This window comes from Passer montanus, unplaced genomic scaffold (genome assembly GCF_014805655.1).
Source record: "Passer montanus isolate IOZ18808 unplaced genomic scaffold, ASM1480565v1 scaffold85, whole genome shotgun sequence".
In the NCBI taxonomy this organism is placed as follows: Eukaryota; Metazoa; Chordata; class Aves; order Passeriformes; family Passeridae; genus Passer; species Passer montanus.
In genome coordinates, this window is record NW_024373812.1 from 65,586 (window position 1) to 85,864 (window position 20,279).

A 20,279-nucleotide genomic window follows, 5' to 3' on the forward strand; every position below is an offset into this window, starting at 1 on the left:
CCTGTAGCAGAATTCTTCCCCAGGGCAAGGCTTAACAGCAAAACATGAGAAGGGTATTGAAGGGATTTAATTGCATAGCTATCAAGCCTTAGTAGCAGTTGCCCATATATGTTCTCAGAGCACATGTGGGAGTAGAGATGCCTGGATTCTGTGTGATGGCGTATTTCAAAACCAGCTGTAGTAATACAAGTAGCAATGCATGGACCTTTACATGGTAATGGAAAATAAAAAGGAGAGATTTTGAAGAACAAGAGAAAGAGATCAAACAGGCTAGAGAGCAACTGTTATTCCATAAATTACTTAAAGCTGGAAGACTGAAAGAGTATCCCAGTATGTAGCCACAATTGTTGCATTTTCCTTAGCTGTGATCCCCCCATCACCAACTTACTCATACTGCCTCACTCGGAATATGGCAATAAAACTTTGCCTTTTGCTCACAGTGACTACTGGAATTATATAATGTTCCTGAGCTTTCAGACAACACAGAACCTCTTTCATGGGGGTAAAGCAAAGAAAGAAGTCACTTTGACATGCTGTCACAAGACAAGGAGACTGTGCACCAGTAAGAAAATGGGACTAGGAAGTGAAAACACCTGACAAAGCAGCTGCCTTGAAAAACAGCCTGCAGCAAGTAGCATGTCCTGGAACTGGGATGGAAGTGGAGGATGTCTGACTGAGGAGACTGGGATATGGAAAACTAAAATGCCAGGCTAAGTGGCCTTTGAAAGGGCAGGCACATGGGAAACAGGGTGACTTCCAGATTGCTTTCCTTCAAGATAATAGGGTTTCCCCATCTTAGCAGCAAGAGGTTATCACATCAAAATTATATGCTGCAAAATGCACTTCTGCATGACAGGAGACATGCAGAAGTGCATTTTGCAGCATATAATGCTCATGGCAGGACAGCCTCACGATATCATGGTCAGCCCCCACCCACCATCTTGCGTGGTGACTGTCCCTGGCTCAGAGACCCCTTTACTGGGGCAGCCCCAGGCTCACCCAGTGGCACCCCACGGGACAGGACTGCGAGGGAGTGGGGGGGGGTTTTGCTGCTGTCTTTGAGAAAAGGAAGCAGACAATCATACAAGTGAAAATAAAAGTGTTTTGCATGCAAAACCAAAGACAAGCTTGAAATCACAGGTACCCTTGTGATACTGGCTCAAGTGTCCCTTCACTTCCTCACCTGCCTCCTTCTCCTGTGTTTATAACACTGGATTCCTCAGTGAGACTGTACACACAGCTTTATCACTTCCCATGTCTGATGTCAATACATGCAATGCATACAGGATGTGTTTGCGTTACACATCTTACATACATTCTTGCTTCTCCCTCGCCATCCAGATGCTCTTCATCACTTCTGTTAAGGGCTGCCCTGCAGCAGCAGCATTTTGCAGCGTGCCATGATACTACTGCACTCACAGCTGTCTGTGCACTTCGCCCAGAGTCCGCGCTCTCCCTCCTCCTGGCAGCCGTGTCCTTTCCCTTCCCTTATCCAAACCTGCTTCAGTGGGGCTGCCCCCGCCGCCTTCAGCGTGGCTGCCGCAGCTCCCCTCCCTGCGCCATGTGCCACCGCCGTCCTTCCCTGCGCGCTGCGCTGCTCGCTAAGGACATGCTGTGGCACAGCTGTCTGCCTCCTCTGCTGCAGTCAGGCAGGTTTGTATTACTGTGCACGCTGCTGATGTCGAGCTCCTGTCGTGACCCAGCACCCCATAGGAGGAGCAAATGAGCTGAGACGTCAACGCAAAAAATTATAGCCATGCGAGCTATCCCTCTGCTCAGCTGCTTGGAGAGTGCCTACATGGTTTGTGTGACAGCACCAGCACACAGAAGCAGCACTGAAATGCAGTTAGCAATACAGCTGGGAGACAGGCAGCCAGGCAGGCACTGGTCCAGTGACTAAAATGATCGTACTGTGAGCCAGCCTGCAGTGCCTCCAAAAGTGGCTGACTGCTACACAGAAGCTCGGCTTTCTTTGCAGTTACTCCAGTTTCCCCCCGGTGACTGCAGTGTGCGCTCCGTTTCGGTTTTGTTTGCCTTTTTGTTTCTCCCTCCCACCCACCGGTCTCCCTCTCTCTCCTCCCGTGTCCTTCTCTCCAGGATGGCGGAAGCAGAGTTGCACAAGGAAAGGCTCCAAGCCATAGCAGTAAGTCAAGTTTCCTTTTACTTGCTCTTTTGTCCTTAGCCGTGGGTTGTTGGAGGGAAGGGGGGATTCCAGCAGAGTGGTTGAGAAGCACACGGAGAGCCTGGCTTGTGCAAAGTTGTGTGTGGAATTCCCAGTTCGGGAAATGAGTGGTTAAAATCTGCTTTGCGGGATTTGGCGGAGAAAGAGGGCTCTGAGGAAGAGCGTTGAGCTGACACGTGCAGAAAGAAAAATGTGAATGCACAGTGGCATGCTTAAAAGATTGATGATATAGAAGAAAAGAAGGAATAAATGGGGAGGAGAGGAGATTGCAGGAGAAAATCAGTACTCTGCTGACTATGTATTTTTTCACAGTTTGAGCTTTTGCTTAGCTGATGGAGAAGTTAAGCAAAATGATCTGCTGCAGGATGGCTTTTAGTGCAGAAAATAATTGTGATATTGCTAGTTTTAAGACAATTGAACACAGACGCTGCATTGCCAAAATTGTGTAATTGTTTGATCTACTAGTTGAACTGTCATCTCAGCTCCACAGCTGAGTACATGATTTCAGAAAAATTTCCTGCTGAGCTGCATTACACCAGGAGTAAAATATAGGCAGGATTGATCCCTATTTTAGTTATAGCTTTTGTTTTCACATTTAGTAGAGTATTTGAATTGAGCCATGAGCTCAGCTGGTGCAGACCTTGGAGGAACGTGTGTAGTGACACCTGGTGAGGAAAGGGCCTGGGTGTTTAGGATCCACCATCATCCTGGCATACAGAAACTGCCAGCTCATCTTCTAGCATGTCACAGGCACTGTGTCAAAAGGCCTGTGTTTCTCTGGGCACTGCCAGTCGGACAGCCCCATACAGCCTGCCCTTGTTCAAGTGACACCCAGCTCTTCTTCTTCCCCATGGCCGAGATGCTGATGCAGCTGTGCCAGTCCCAGACGGATGGCACAGCCCGTGCCGGGGACCACACACCTGGAGGTCTGAAGGGAAACAGAAGATGGCAGAGCCCACATGGATTTCAGTTCTCTTCCCCAGTTCCCCCAGTGATCAACAGATGCTACATTTTTCTGCAGCTGGCACAGGTTACAGATTTCTTTTGTAGTGTAACAGGAATGGCTGCTGCTGCTGCTTCTGCTGCTGCTGCTGTTCCAAGATATTTTTCTTAAATCTACTACTTTGCTGATAGGTAACTGGAAATTTAAAATAACCAGATTTAAAAGAAACAGTTTAGGGACTTTTCTCTCTAAAATATTAACTGTAAAAGAGCAAACGGTATCATTTGATAGGGGAGGAGGGAAGCTATAACCATTTAACTTTCAAGCAGTGGAAAGCAGATGCATATTTTTAATCTGGTTCTCAGTTTTCTATCAACATAGCCATTGCCATATCTCAAGTGGAAACACCAGGAATGTTCCCCCAGAGGCAAACCTCACCACGGCCAGTGATTTGGGACTTTGGGACTCTTTATGGCAGAACTGTACTGCAGAGCTGCATAGCTCTGTGCTATGCTGCAGTGCATAGCTCTGAAACACTTATGTCTCCACATTAAAAAAAAAAAAAAAAAAAGAAGTTTACATTATTGTTGTTCCTTCCAACTGCTATATAACAGAATACTGGACAACAGTCATTTCCACATGATGTCCTGAAACATTTTACCAAAGCAGTTTTACCAAAGTAGATCAAGTCCTCTGCTTCTTAGTGTCCTGCATCTCACACCAATGAGGCCATTATGGATTTAATATTATCACCTGGTGTATTGCAGCTTTTACAGTAGGTTTATGCTGGCATAATAGAAGGCCTTGTGAGTCTGGACCTTCGCTTTCTATACATATTTCCTTTTTTGTTTCTATTTCTGGTAATTCATAAAATATAGTAAGCAATGTATGCAGTTAATTAGATTTAAAGAATTTTACTTCAGCATAAAAAATATTCAGCCTTATTTTAAGCATTAGTGTGGGTCCATGAACCAACTTGTTTGCTTAGCACTCTGCAGAGCAACAGGTTTTCCATATAAGCTTGTTAGTTGGTTTTTCTCCCATGATTGGTCTGCTGCAAATGTTTGTCGGAATGCAGAGAAGTTAATTTCTAGCTTCTCTCCATCAGAATGAGTGACACAAGTTAGGCGTTTCCTGCCTGCCACTGTTTGGCAAAAATAAGGTCAATTCTCAAATGCTGTATGGCCTTTCTCAGAAGAAATAAATACCATTTCAGTTCAGCTTGGTGTTTCATTTGTTTGAACCTGCTGCAGTATCTCTCTAAGACGAGCAGAAGCTTACTCCAGCATTCTGCAACCACTCTGGTTGAATGCTAGACTTACAGAAAGAAATCCAGTCACCACTGGGTTTTCTACACACTGTTCTCTATACATTTGCTTCTATCACCATGGTAAATGAGTTTGCTGGGAAATTTGCAGAGTAAATTCTAAGTGTGCATCACTGAATATGTAAAGAAAACAAATTCAAAAACAGAAATATGAACTTTAACACCAGGAAGCTGACTGGTTTTGAAGCATTTGATTTTATACTTTGTTACCTTATCACAATTTTAATACATGCTTCTCTGGCACAGAGCAAAGTGTCATAGGAAGAGGAAAAGAAGGAGTGTACTGTTAGAACATTATTCTAAACCTCAGTGAATGCGAGTTAGCCACTTGTTTTGTCTGCAGCAAATACACAGCCTTTCTGTGCATTCATGTTCTATCTGTAAACTATCTGTAAACCTTTCAAATAATAGACTTTGCCCTTGTCTTAGAGCACTGTTAGGGATGCATGCAAGATTGAGCTGTACTTGGATGCCATGGTTTAATCAGGGCAAGAAATATCTAAACACATCTTTAAAATAGAATTTGTGATTCTAAAACCAGAGAAGCTTCAACTGTGAATGTTTTAATGTCATTGAAATGCTTAAGCTGTGACTTTCAGATCTTTCTGAAGTCCCTAAAATTCACACACTGACCATAGCAAGACTCAGAGAACTGTGCAAATCTGGCTTGGGAAATAGGAAAATGTGAGACAACTACTAAAAAGTGAAACCCAGTTCTGCTTGGGAGAAACAAGGAAATAGAAACTGTGTCCTGGAGAGGTTCTGTGATGACTAGGAGCAATTGGTTTTCCAGTCCTTACTTGAGCAGAGGTCACATCACATCTTCCAGCTTGGATGTCATGTGTGCTACAGACAGATCTGGTAAAGTTTTCTGCCATGACACACTGCTCTTAACATCTGCCTGAGCCTGAATCACCACAGCATCCCTCTGCTGCCCTACCAGCAATGGAGCTGAGTGGTGCCTGCTCTTAATACTGTAGCAAGATGCCTTCAGCAGGCACACAGGAGGTTAAAAGAGGAGGTCTGAAGCCATCTTCTCTCTGGGCCTGTTCCTGTATAAAGCATTTCAGTGTTTGTGATTGCTGGTTTCCTGAAGGGGATTGGTGGCAAAAATTTTGGGTGAAAAAGGAGCATTTTTGTGGCTTTTAAAAATATGCTGGCTGCAAGTTGCTCAGAAGTTGGGAATGTAAATACTCCCAGACTCAGTGGCCTGGGGACAGGTGAGCTGACTTAATTTATCTTATTTTGGATAAATAACGGTGTGGCCCCAAAATTTGTTATAGGGCCCCTCTTCTATGACTGTAGAGAACTTCAGAAGATAGTGATCTAAATATAGCATTTACAAAACCTAAGTATTTTCTGTCCCTTACCTAGCAATCACAAAGCTGGGAAGTGGGGTTTTGGGTATTGCTTGGTGCATCTGGGATACGAATGCACATATGATGCAGCGAACATGTGTTAGCCATACATCAGGTGAATTAAATACAATCATTGAGGGGCAGCACTGAGGAGAAATTGTCAACTAAAGCAACAACCAGTGCAGGAGTTGGAGGAGGTTTCCAGGTTCAAGAGATGTCCAGCCTACAGATTCAAGTGGGGAGCTACTATACTGATGCCTTAGCAGACAAAAACAACAGCAGTGATGGTCACTTACTTACAAGTGCCCAGCTCAGAGAAGCAGTAACTCAATTAAAGTATCACTGACATTCAATTAGCCACACCAAAGCTATCTCCTGTCAAGAAAGACCATTCTTGCTTTTTCTATGAGATGATGAATTTGTTGAGCTGAATCCAACGTTACTTAGATGTCATCAGGGGGCTGACCTACTATGGCAGGACAGTGGTGTTTAAAAATAGCCCCTTCCTGTATCAGTGTGGTCTGCCTTACATGGATTAAGGACTGGCTTTCTGACAGGTCTCAAAAAGTTGCTATTTGTGAGGGAGACTGCTGTTCCTTGAGAGCAAAGGTGGGGGAGAACTTACAGGAAGCAGCCTTTCAAGATCTGAAGGCATTCCCTAGCTGTAATTTGATGTAAATGGAAATAGCTGGTGTGCAGGTGACAAGTGGCAGAGGAGCTGGATATACTACATAAAGAGAGCAAATTGGATTATTTGGTAAACTGGATCTTCCATTTAAAGAAATACATCACACCTGTGTACAGCTGGCATTGAGGGAAGCCAGTATGGGTTTATGCATCCAGATTTAAGGTAGTATGGGGCTAGCACCACAGAAGAGGGCTCTGCCTTTGACAAGGAACAAGAGGTAGTGTGGGAGGTGACTCAGCAGGGACAAGGAGAGGGATCCTTGTCCTGCACAGGAGATTAGTTTCTTACCAGTTAAACCTACACCAGGTGAGATTTTACAGTTCTCCCGAACAGGAGCTATGTGCATTCACGTTTACGTATAGCACTGCACTGATTTTTCAATAGGTGTTTGAGAATACTAATACAATAGCTGTTACTCCACAAAATGAAAATCTGTGACTAGTACATCATATCCAGGATCATTTTACTGTGACACTGGTCCACAATTTCTGTGAGTCCTTCCTGAGATCATTGTCATGAAAATTAAAATGTGAGAAATTAGGTGTTGAGAATCACCTAGAAAGATGTGCCAAATTGATTTAATCAACAGTTTACTATTGCTGTGATGGCTTAACACATTAGTTTCCAATACCTTCATTTAGGAAGTAATGCTTTTGTCCTTTAAGTTAATCATGGGATCAAATCTATCTTAATCCAGTTGTCTTCAGACCTAAAGACTGCAGGGGAAAAAAATGCAGCCAGGTATGAAAAAAAAAAGCTCTGACTTTCCTCTTCGGAAAATAGGTGACTGAGAAGAATCTGCAGAAGGAATGAGTGTTGTGGAGAGGTTAAGTAAATACTACTTACATGTTTTGGCACAAGGATTAGTAGGTATCTAAGGAAGGTAACAGTTGTGGACAAAACAAACACAAAAAAAAAATTCTCCCTGTAATGAGTTATTAAGCTGTAGAGCCAAATTCTCCAGGACGTGGTAGATTCTGAAGAGTGTACTTGGGCTTCAGAATAAACCAGGCATGCTCATGGAAGTGGAATCCATAAAGGACTTTCTCATGAGAAGCAATTTTTGAGTTGCAAATTACTAGAGGCTGGCAGAGAAGTTTTTTTCTCTTTGCCATGTTCCTAGTTCTGCTTTAAGCACTATGAAGCATGGCCTAGATGTCCTGATGAAGTGCAGCCATCCTGTGTACTCAAACAATTCAAATTCCTGGAGTAGCCAAATCTGGAAGTTTTGACACTAAAGAAAGCCCCTATTGCAATATTTACTTGAATTCAAACTTATTTGAATATTGCTATGCAGTTTAATCCAATTTTCCCTTTCCCATTTCCCCCTCATTATCTTATTTGCTCATCATATTTATCATAGCTTATTTGTCATAGCTTATTTATCTTAGCTTATTTATCATATTTATGATTCTGATCAATCACAACCATTCCTCTGCCATCTCATTCCTCAGTGGTCCCAACAACCAATTACTTGAAACAGAAAAAAGCCTTCTATAGCACTCCTCTTTTTACATTCTGAGCTAAAATACTTGAGGGCTAGTAAGACCTTATCATAATTCCAGAGTACCCTGGTGAGGAAGACCTGGCAGAGCTGAGTCTGCATCCTGCTGCAAATATTTCCAGGGGTGAGTTTAGCAGGAGTAAACTAGGGGTTAGCACAAACTAAATCTATCGATACTGTAGGCATGACACAGATCTGTGAGATTCCTGTGAACCTCAGTGTAAATCAGCCAGAGGAGAGAAATTAAGTTTGCATTGCTGTAAAGGATGAGGTGAGGTTTCCCTGCACACAGATCTGCATGCAGCCCTACCCTGGACTGCAGTAATACCATGAGTCAGCTTCATGGCAGACCTTACACAGAGAAATACATGCAAGCAAGAGTTGAATCTTGCCTTTACTTCTGGAACATATAAAGCACTTAGAGGTTCATATATGACATTTTGGAGTCTTTGCCCATACTAAGAAAAAAAAAATCAAGCAAAAATGCCTAAAATACCAGAAAACAAAAATTACCTTCTCAAGTTTTATCTGTATTTTTGCTTTAGGAATGTTTAGATGCCAGCAAGAGAAGCAAAAATCTGAAGAAAAATATTTCTGTCAAAGTATCTGTGAAAACTAGGTAAAAAACTAGAGAAACAGAAACCAGTTTGCTCTTGAAAAATTTCTAGACAGTTTGCAGACTTGCCCAAACTCAACTGTTTAAATTTAGAATTGTTTCCACAGCACATTCCTAGCCCTTAACACATCACCAACATCTCTTGATCACAGACAAGAAGCCTGAAATACTGGATTTTACTTTGTGCCTTTCAAATTATATTTTTTAAAAGAAGCTGCAAATTGGTGAAAAGGTTTTGTGATTTTTGCTGTTGTTGTTTTGAAGTCGCTGGTTAAATAAAACAGTTGTGAAAGATCTACATTTTTGGAAACTATTGAACCAGCTCTAGCCTCGGGTATAACTTTATGGACAGATTTCCTACACCGTGGTATTAGTTACTCTGAGGTCAGACTCTGGGATTTACATGTCATGCTTAAAGTAATGGATAGCTGGATAGCTAGGTTGAAGGTGGGATAGGCCTGAAAGGGGTTCCACAGTGATATTCAGCCTCTCCTTGAGCAGTCCTGCTCTTTCCAGGAATCACTCCTTGTATCTATCTAATTCCTTACCTGCTTGACAAATACTGTTTTATTCTTGCACAGAATAAAGTGTATTCTTCTTGCAAAGCAGTCACTAGCAAGATGGTTCATCTGCCAAGTGTATTTGGTAAAGTATTGGACTATGCACTTCTAGTAAATTATTAATTATTACCTTGCCCTCTCTCAAATGGCACAGGAGCATGTGCTGATCCTGTGTGTGCTGAGGCACTGGTTGGACTGAGGATGCCTTTCAGAAGCAGGACTTGGAACCAAAAGGATGCTACACCTGCCTCTGGCCCTAATTTCCTAGAGTAGAAAAGCATTTTCTGTTGCAAATTCTGATCAGGAAAAGCCATGTGGTTGCAAGGGTTAACATCACCCAACAAGTCGGGTGGCAGTGAAATGGGTATGGCCTATTGGCAATTGCTCACCAGACCTGTGTAGTTCTTGACACAGAGATGCTTTTTGTTACATAGGTGACTTCCAGTGAGGTTATATGCTGGAGGCATGTAAAGCTTTCTTCCTCTTCGCCAGTAAAAACAAATACTCTCTGTCTACAAAAAAAGGCCAGCAACCAGTGCAGTCCGGAAAGCCCTTTTTGGAAAGAGACAGACCTACCCTCATCTGTGAGTTGCTGCCCCTTCCAGACAGCACACAGCTCAGGTTGTTGATTTAGGCAGTGCTCAGACTGTTTTAATTTGAGCTGCCAGCATAATTTGTCAGGATCCAGAGACAACAGCAGGGTGGGGCTCAGACCCTCTGCAGTTCCTAATAATAGCAGTCACTGGCAATCAGCTGGAGATTTGGGACAGCAGAGATGTGCTCAGATATTTCAAACAATGCAGCCAGCTGCAGTCCCCTTAGCACAGCAGCAGCAGGAGCGGCGCGGGCTGAGATGGCTCGGAGCGGAGCGGCTGCGAGCGCCTGGCCATTAATTAACCAGATCAGTGCCACTGCGGAATGACTGGCCTTTCCCAGAGGGAAAGAGTATACAGGCACGTACACAACCCCTTCTTGCTAACCTCTCATGCAACAGCTCCGTTCTCCACCACGTGCCAGGACCTTGGGAGAGCTCCTGCTGACAACCACGGGTTTTTTAAGGATCCCTAGTCATCCAACTCTTTCCCGTTAGGAACACAAAGCAAGCACTTGGTATCCAAGTTGTCACTGAATTTATGACAACTGCAGCACAGGGGACTGGATTGTCTCATGTGCTGGTGTTGGTACAAAATTGCTGTCTTGAATGTGTTGGCCAGTTTTGGCAGCTCTGTGCAGATAGCATTTGAGAGGTAATGCCTTATCTCTTTTGAGTCCTTAACTACATCAAAATAGAAAATAAGGGTCAGTCGTTAGTCATGTATTTATTCTTAATAAATATGAGCATATGCAAAAGCATTTGCTGCATGTCAGAGAAATAGGCTCCAGCAGAAGTTTGATTCAGCACTGAAAGCTGCATCTTTAAGACTTCTCCTTGTGGGAGAGATACCTGCTTCGTTAGAAATGTACATAAACTCATCCCAGCATCATCAAGATCTTAGCAATTTGTTCTGGTTAAGGAAGTAACTTCTAATAAGATAGGAAAAGAACCTCAAGTTTTTTTTAAAAAAATAAAACCAAGAACAGCCTAAATGTAACACTTTGAAGAACTGTGTCCCTGAATCAGTAAAACACTTAAAAGACGTACCAGTTCTTTCTGCTAAATTTACAGTTGTTATTGCTGAAGTTTCAAAGTGTACAAGATTTAAACTAAAATACAATATAGACTATAGGATAGAGACAGTATAGGATGTCTGAAATTCACCTTTGAAACAGAGACCTGTTCACACTTTTCATGCTTTAGCTTTAGATTATCAGATTGCCAACTTCCTGGTTTCTTAAGGAAAAATAATATAATTTAAGTGTTTTATAAGTATTCTTTTTCTTATCATGTGTGATATTGCTTATGATGCTGATGCAAGGTTTTGATGAGACTAATGTGTCACAGACCTTCTCCTCTGTGTCTTTGTCTGTAATTCATGGTGTAATTCACTCCAGAGGAGTTGTTCCAGAATCAATAAAGCTTACAACATAGGCAACTCTTCACTTTTTTTATTTTTTTGCCATTGGATTTTAATATAATATAATGTAATAATTCATAATTCTGAAAGCAAGGCGTGTTCAAAGATTATTCCACTTCTGAGAAGGAGCAGATGGAAAATACTGCTGAACTGGAGAAAGCTGGTAGGAGTTGAATTTTACAACTCTGCTGCAAATCTCAGAGCACTTCAGGGGTAAATTCCCTTCTGGATTTGGCCCCTGTATGCAAACTCACTGCCTATGACAGCAGCCCTGAAACACAGATGTAAGAAAAAAAAGAGTGGTATTTTGGTGGTCCAAGTATCTACACCCACAGTTTCTGCTACATTTTGGTCTGTGACACTTAGGGCAAGCCACCATCCTGGCTTAGACATATAAGAAAACAAAATAGTCTTTGGTCTCTTTTAGTTTGAAAACAGATGCTCATTGGTACAATAAATCGAATTTACATTGATGTGAATAACAGTAATGATGTGACTCTGGGCAAGTCATAGATGACTGGTGGAAAGATGTTAGGGTGATTATATACTGTTACTATCTGTGTGGTTTGGAGAGTGGTTTTACCAGGCTAATCTGTGTGCCACTGAAGTGAAAAAGTGAGTTTAAACTAATACTGGCATATTACTGGCCTTTTTCACACGGTGTCTTCAATACAAGCACCTAGTACTTATCAACAGCTGTATAGCAGTTCTGAAGAAAGAGTGATAGTGGGTAATGCTGCAAACTCAGCAGTCTCATCTCAGTCTCATCTATTGTGGAAAAGGCATTGTAAGTGTATATATGTGTGTATGTATATATATGTGTGTGTAGTGATAGACAGATAGATGATAGATAGATAGATAGATAGATAGATAGATAGATAGATAGATAGATAGAGAGACACACATGCAAACATAAAAGCTTGGTGTATATAGTGTATATTCTGGAATGCTGATTGTTAGGCATGTGGAATGCTGTTTTGGTCAGACCCATGCTGGGTGTTAGTCTCCAAGAAATCCATGGACACAACAGAAAAGAGTCACAGAGAGTCAGAAATTATCAGAAGTGGAAGAAAATTACTGCTGAGACAAGACAGAGTTGTCTGGCCTGGTGAAGAAAATGCCGAGGTTTAGCTGATCTTGTAAGGGTAGAAAACCTTTCTGTATTCCTTCTAGGGTGGATCACCAGTGTTTTTGCCTGTCCTCAGATGTTTCTCAGTCAACCAGTGATAACTAGTCTGCATATAAAGGGTTCTTCTCCAGCCAGTCAGTTTCTTTGCAATGCCGAGCACGCTCATTCCTAGAGATTTGGTGGCTGACGTATGGATGCTTGCAGACCCGGAAGAGCAATTTAACCCAACCGCAGTGGCAGAAATCTGGGCTGGTTAAAGAAGCTGGGTTAGTTCACTTTGCATTTTGAATAGGGTGTGTGAGTAGTCAGGCACTGGAATTCAGGTATATTGGGTAAACTGATCATGTTTGAAAACATAAAATTACCTTTCTTCCTGCAGGAGAGCCACCAGTGTCTCTTCTCTTCAGCAGGACCCTATTCTGCTTCAAATCAAGTTTATAGGAATTTTGCTGCTAGTTTCAGTGGTGAACAGGAACAGACCCATAGTATCCACATAAATATTCACACCATTTATAACACTATCATCACAAAAAATTCCAGATCTGTGCCAAATCAGATCTATAAATCAGACTTTCCAGGAGGAAGTATAAGGATGAGGATGAATACAGAAACTCACATTCACTATTTGTCTAACCTTGAGAGTTGCATGCTTTGCCATTTGTCAAATGCTCGTATCAGCAATACAGAGGCACTGTTAGAAAGTGCCTAAACTCAACTATCCAAAGTTCAACTTCTTATGGAAAAAAAAAATTACTGGATTTTAAACTCGTGTTCTTGTTCACCCACAGGAGAAAGCCACTTTTGACAGCTTGGTTCTCATAATACTTACCCATAGCTCGTGACTTTTTCCCTTTTATGTTACCAAGAGTGCAGATATATCTTTACTAGAATAAGCTTCCTATGCTTGAACTGTGCTTTGCAAGGAGCTGCTTTCTCAGTACAATCTTTTTCAACAGTTTTTTCTCTTGTGGGAAACGTTACAAATGGGAGCAGGGGGAAGGGAGGTTTGGAATAAAGGGGAAAAATAGAGTAATTACAGTACCATCTCTTTTTTTTCTGTTCAGGTAGGGGGTAGAGAAAAAGTTTTGTTAAAAAGATATATTTTCTGTTTCAGTTAAACTATGTTTGTGGTTTCTTTGTTAATCCTGGGAGGTGTGAAACTGTGGAGGCTCAGCAAGCTGAAATTTCCTTAATGCTATAGCCTAAAATCAAAGGAGATGCGAACCCTCCCCTTCAGTTTGTGCAAACAGAATTAAAGCATCAATACTGTGATTTAATTTCATTGTTTTTCTTTTAATCTAATCCAAATTTGCTTTGAGTTGCGTTTGCAAAACCATGCAAAACTTTGCACTGAAACTTTGGAGCCAGTCTTTAGGACCTGTTTGGGGGCTGGAAAACAAAGAATGCGTAATCTGTAGGACAAATAAATTGTCGAAGGCCTCCAGAAAGCTCAACTTCAGGTAGATTTCTTTGCACCTACATCTTGACCTGTATGGGCAGAAAGCCTTGCAGCAGCATGCATTAAGGTAAAGCAACAGGTTCTCAGATTATAACATTCTTACAGATTTTTCTCTCTCTCTCTGTTCCTGTATTTTAAGACTGCTCACGTCATATTTAAGAAACGGATAGGAGAGAGCCTTCACTGCTGATGCGCTGTTAATATTGCACTCCATTTGTCTTGGTTTGAAAGCCAGGTGTCTGCTAAGGGAGGCAGGAGCTTCCCTTGGAATGGACAATGTGCATTGCTGTTTTTTGTAGCTCAGGGCTCTCGGGCAGATTCGGGCACAGGGCTGGCAGTTCCTGGCCAGAGTGCCCCTGCAGGGAGCGGCGGCGCCGCTGCGGGCCCGGGCCCGAGCGGAGCCGCTCCCGCTCCCGCTCCCGCTCCCGCTCCCGCTCCCGCTCCCGCTCCCGCTCCCGCTCCCGCTCCCGCTCCCGGCCGCTGCGGGCCCGGGCTCCCGCCAGGGGGCGCTGGCTCCCCGCGCCGGCAGGGGGCGCTGTGCCGCGGGCTGAGGGAGCGCCGGCAATGGCGGCTGGGCCCGGGCGGGAAGGGAAGAAGGAGAGGCTTTGCTCCACAAACCCCATGGCAGCCCATCCCGGTGCCCCAGCAGGACTCTCGGGAGCACCAGGCTGGGGCGGGAACCACAGGACGTCTGGGCTGGCAGGGGGTGCGGGCTACAGCGTGACAAAAACTCGGAGCAGTGGCAAAGACGTGGCGGGGACGAGGCAGCAGCGTCCCGGCTCTGAGCAGGACAGGGAAAGCTGGGCTCGGGATCCTGGGGTTTTTCCTCTGAGGCACTCGAGCAGATGATGAAAAGTCCCATTTTTCAGTGAGGTAGGGTGAAGTCCCAATGCAGGGACTGGGACTTAACTATTAAGTCTGACGAGCAGGGCTCCACTCACAGTAGAAGAGAAGCAGCAGAAGACAGAACCCCACAGTGCTGATGTATTCTCCCCACAGCAACCTCAGCCCCTCTCCCCTCCGAATGCTGACAGCACAAGAGAGATAGGGGCTGCACCCAAATCTGTTTTCCCAGTCCAAATCTCCACAGTATCTCTGCCCTACATGAAACCCCAGGTAAAGGGAGAGTAGCCAGCTGCACCCCCAGCCCTCAGCTGTGACAACTTCTTTTGTCTCTCTGAAGTATCCGTTTATTGTCTCCTAGCAACACGCGTGGGGGAGAATTCCCTGAGACAAAAAAAACCAAAAACCAAAGGAGAATTCCTAAATCCCAACAACATTTCAAGCTGCTTGTCGTTTTTTAACAGAATTTTTTATCTTAATAAAGCCCCACTTATACCATGAACAATAAGCAATTGGTTTGCATGTGGATATATTGCTGAAACATTACGTGTTTCCAGGTGCAATCCAGAATTGCAGATATTCAGTACTTAATAGAGAGTAAAGGTGGCAAAGCTGGTCACAGCCTATTTCTGTGTTGTAGTAATTACCCGCTGAGTTTTACAGTGTTACAACTATCACATTGGTGTGTGACTTAAAAATTCCACTCCATCTTTACAGACTGGTGGTTCTCACTTTAACAAACTAAACAAAATATACTTTTGGGTACCTGGGAAATAGCAACAGTGGTTTTGGCTAGTCCAAGAGTTGGGGGTTTTTTTTACTGAAGTGAAGAGCATAACTTTCCAAAAAGTCACCGTGTAAGTGGCATTCAGCTTTCAAATTGTATTGTCTTTCAAAAGTTAATATTGAGCATCTCATCTACAAAATGTTGGAAATGTTTTCCTTAGCTAAAAGACATAAAAAGAATAATTGTGATAATTTTGAGTATATCTGAGTCATACACTGAAGTACCTACATCTGTACAGAGATGCACATCTGGCTTTTAAGTCTGCTAGGTATCCAAAACATGTCCTCATAGTAACAAGTCAGATTACTGGAATGGATGTACAACAGATATCAAGGGTAATGGAAACAAGCTGGTGACTTGCTACAAGATCAGAAGTTGAGGGAAGCAGAGAGCAGTTACGATGAGCACAGCTGCCTCTGCACTTTACTGCCGTGTATGGCATCCATTAACTCCCTGTCTGACTCAAAAATATGTGCCAAAGAGTAAACTCAGTAAACTCAGCATGAAGTCTAAACTTTTGTTTCAGAAAGTAGGCAATACAGTTGCTTATTATTCTTCTTAGTGTCCTTTCTCAGGCATCTTTTTCCAAACAACTACCATCACAAACTTGAGTTATTGCTTTATTTTTTTTTCTGTTGTACTGACAAGGACTAGCTATTTACCCACTTTTTTCCTGACATATGACTAAGAGCGATATTGTCAAAAGTATCCAGTAACTCTTTACTCAGCCTGAGACTTTTCAAAGCCTGCATTTTTCAGAAGGTAGGTTGTTATGTAATGCTTCATGTATTCAGAATACTGTTGTATTGATCTGGAAGGCATTGTGAAACTTATGTACGTCTGCTAGAAATCCAAAGTAAATCTTCATTCTGACAGTTTCACAAGTGGCAAATTGAACAACAGCACAGTGATAGGAAAAACTTATGCTTGCTTACCCTTTTTACACTGATTGCATCCTTGGTCTTTCCTTTTAAAACAATATTTATTTGTTTCAGATTCTCCTTCTTCAGATAAAAGGAAGGAGAGAAACTTTACTAACTAGCAAGGAATAAAAGGCATGCCGTTGGAGGCAACAGCATTGCTGCAAAAAAACCCCATCAAACCCCCCTCTCTAATAGTTTTGGTTTGTCACAGTCGCAGGTTTTTTCATGCCACCTGAGCATGTGGCCCCATCCTTCCCTACAAAATGTGGGTTGTGATACTTACTATGGCACAGAAGCAGTGCAAAAATGATCTGCATCAAGTCTAAATGGTGCTTTTAAGATGGAACTTCAGGCACAAGTGCTTCCCAAACCTTTATTATTCTGTCTCCAGCAGCTGATGAAGCTTGATGCTACAAAGGAGGCAAACAAAATGCAAAAACAAATGAAACATCTCCTGAATAGTTTCAGAATAGTTTTCTTTCTGCTTTGGCAGTGGAGAAGATGAATCTGTATTGTTCATTACTGGCATTAGAGCAGTCTGGTTTACAGCTGAGGTTTACACCCTGGTCGTGCCAGCAAAACAGCAAACATGCGCCGAGTGTCAGCCTCCAACAGAGCACAGAGCAGGGCAGACGAAAAAGACATTTACCCAAGACATTCAAGAAGCTGAACCCTCTTTTCAGTCATCCAGTGGCAGGTTCCAGACTGAACCCCATTGCCCATGTCCATGTTAACTGCTGTGGTCAAAGATTCCCACCCTGCACTGAAAGACACAGTCCACTGACCTGCTTCTGTTTAGGGTACTGAAAGACCCTATGTGGGCACAGGCATCTTGTCTGCAGGATGCTCTGATCCTTTAGTGCCCAAGATCTGCACTGCCTCCACAGGCCATGCCAGCAAGGCCGTCAGCAGAGCTGTTTGTAGAGGTGTCATGCAATTTGATTAGCTGGCATCAATGGACTGAATCTTCCTACACGTGCTGCACTACTGTTCCTCAGCCATGTCATGTATGTTCTGTGGCTACAGCGTGTGTAATCAATTAACCCATCAGTTTTCTTCATTACTCCTACTATGCATGCGAGCAGCCATACCAATAACACAATTTCAGAGATCCTTCAGAGGTGTCTGAGGACCAGAATTTGCATTAAATATGTGCCTGGTGGCTCCAGTGCAGAGGCATCTGCTGCAAAGAGGAAACCTCCATCCAGCCTGGTGAAATGGCTTTTCTCCCTCTGGTTGATGTTCATGATCACTATAATTGTTTGCCTAGTCTAATTTGGTGGGCATAGGGGCAGGTTTTGTTAGTATCTCTGCAATAAGGAATAGAATTAATAAGCTCCTGAGTCCTCAGAAAATATTACAGCATTGGCTGAGACCTACACATGTTGGAGCAGTCCCAAGCGCAAGTACAGGCTTGGCAGAGGATGGATTGAAAGCAGTCTCTGGGAGAAGGACTTGAGGGTACTGGTGGATCAGAGGCTGGACATGACCTGAGTGTCAATGTACACTCAGAACCCAGAAAGCCAAAGTGCCCTGTGCTGCATCCAAAGCAGCGAGGCCGGCAAGGTAGAGGGAGGGGATTCTGCCTCTCTGCTCCTCTCTGGTGTGACCCATCTGGGGTGCTGTGTCCAGCCCTGGGGCCCCCAGCATAAGAAAGGCATGAAATTGTTATACTAGAATTAATAGAATTAATAAGCTCCTGAGTCCTCATAAAATATTACAGCATTGGCTGAGACCTGCACGTGTTGGAGCAGTCCCAAGCGCAAGTACAGGCTTGGCAGAGGATGGATTGAAAGCAGTCTCTGGGAGAAGGACTTGAGGGTACTGGTGGATCAGAGGCTGGACATGACCTGAGTGTCAATGTACACTCAGAACCCAGAAAGCCAAAGTGCCCTGTGCTGCATCCAAAGCAGCGAGGCCGGCAAGGTAGAGGGAGGGGATTCTGCCTCTCTGCTCCTCTCTGGTGTGACCCATCTGGGGTGCTGTGTCCAGCCCTGGGGCCCCCAGCATAAGAAAGGCATGAAATTGTTAGATCGGGTCCAGAGGAGACCATGAATAAGACTGGGAGACTGAAGCACCTCTTCCATGAAGACAGGTTGAGAGAACTGGGGGCGTTCAGCCGGAAGAAGAGAAGGATCCAGGCCGACTTTATAGCACCTTCCCATACCTAAGGAGGGAAGAGAGGTGGGGAGGTGACACTGTCATATTTTCTGGAAAAATCTCCTTGCCCAGGATTTCTCTCCTGGGAAGCTGAGAAGCCTCAGAGAAAAATGAAAATAATAATTACCTGATTTGCTTCTCCTCTGTTTTGCTGCTGTGGAATGTGTTTAGACATTATTTACCAACAGGTGGTTGTTTCATTAGTTGCATGTAAATTGTTTTTACTTATTGGCCAATTACGGCCAGCTGTGTTGGACTCTCTGAAGAGAGAGAAGTTTTTCATTAGTATCTTTATAGCTTTCTGTCTGTATCCTTTCTGTATTCCTTAGTATAGTTTAGTAGAGTATTCTAGAATAGAATAGAATAGAATAGAATAGAATAGAATAGAATAGAATAGAATAGAATAGAATAGAATAGAATAGAATAATAAATTTGCTTTCTAAGAACATGGAGTCAGATTCTCATTTCCTCGCCTTCATCAGGGGACTCAGAAAATACCACAGGGAGGGAGGTTTTACCAAGGTATGTAGTGATAAGACAAGAAGTCTAATTTTAAACTGAAAGATGGTAGGTTTAGATTAGATATAAGGAATAGATTTTTTACTGTGAGGGTGCTGACATACCCACACAGGTTGCCCCAAGAAACAGTGGATGCGCCATTTCTGGAGTGTTCAAGGCCAAGCTGGGTGAGCAACCTGGTGTAGTGAAAGATGCCCTTGCACTTGGCAGAGGGGTTGGAACTACATAATCTAAAAAGTCCCTTCCAATTCAAACCATTTCTATGATTCTCTGAATACCATGTTTCTTTACTTCTAGGGAAGCAAAGCAAGAACATCTCCTCTCAGTGTAGCATGCCTTTCTATCTGAAACTTGCCTTTCTGTCTCTGCAGAAACAGCACCTATCGATCTAGTTTGATTTGTTTCCTTTTCTGTTGACAGATTCAAAGGTACTGCTCCATGGCAAGTAATAACCCTTTGAAAGAAAAAAATAATTTAGGCTGTGAGTAAAAAATGACTTTAGGAAGAAGAAGCAGAGGCAGAAATATTTTCAGCTGTATAGAAGTGTTCTGTCCAAGTCATTACAAATGACATAACTGTGGCATATATTTTCAAAAATCTTAGCAGTGGAATGGATCGTTTTTGCCTCTGACTTTCAAGCTGTGATCTTGGACTGGTGGTGGGAAATTTTGAGGGTTTTAAGGCTGTTAAGATTCAGAGAGGAAAACCAAAAAGGTGAAAGTGTTTGCGCTGGTTTCCTAGCAATCCTTATGGCAGGAAGAGAGCGTTTTCAAGCACCAGCAGTTATCAGGACTGTCAGCCAGCTAGCTGCTGAACAAGGATGCACCCTCACAACAAGCAGTGGTAAAAGAATCCTATTTTATTAGTATGTGTATCTTCTCTGAATGTCAATTGTTCAGTACAAAACAGCAGAAAAGATCATTATGGCAGACTGTCACGTGGCAGAAGTTACATCAGAAAAGATTTTTTTTCTATATCCATTTCTGCTACAGAGAATTTCTTATAAATGGAAGAGGGAAGTATTACTGTCACTCCCACTGAATACTCCTTGTGGGTCAAGACATGCTGTTAACAGTTTGTTTAGAAAAATATTTCTAAACCTTCTTCCTTTTCAATGAATCCATAGAGATTTAGTCTTTGTCCTCTACTTGATATATCATTACCAAGCACCACAGATTTAATCTGTTTGCAGATGTGACTGAATTTGTGTATTTAATTATCAGACTGACTTAATCAGATTTTTTCTTTAGTTCTGACATTGTCATG

The 20,279-nt window shown here is 43.0% G+C and overlaps 1 protein-coding gene across 2 annotated transcripts in view; it reads left to right on the top strand.

Moving 5' to 3' along the window:
- Positions 1 to 1,324: 1,324 nt before the first annotated feature.
- The window catches only part of PALM2AKAP2 (PALM2 and AKAP2 fusion), a 269,103-nt gene continuing 250,148 nt past the window's right edge, over positions 1,325 to 20,279 (top strand). The window contains exons 1-2 of one of the 2 annotated variants that reach the window (XM_039733217.1): positions 1,325 to 1,653; positions 2,098 to 2,143. In XM_039733217.1, coding sequence (XP_039589151.1) covers positions 1,562 to 1,653; positions 2,098 to 2,143 — 138 coding nt within the window. In that variant the 5' untranslated portion in view covers positions 1,325 to 1,561. Of the gene's footprint in view, positions 1,654 to 2,097; positions 2,144 to 20,279 lie in introns of those variants that run through there. The other variant, XM_039733218.1, reaches the window with a different exon arrangement.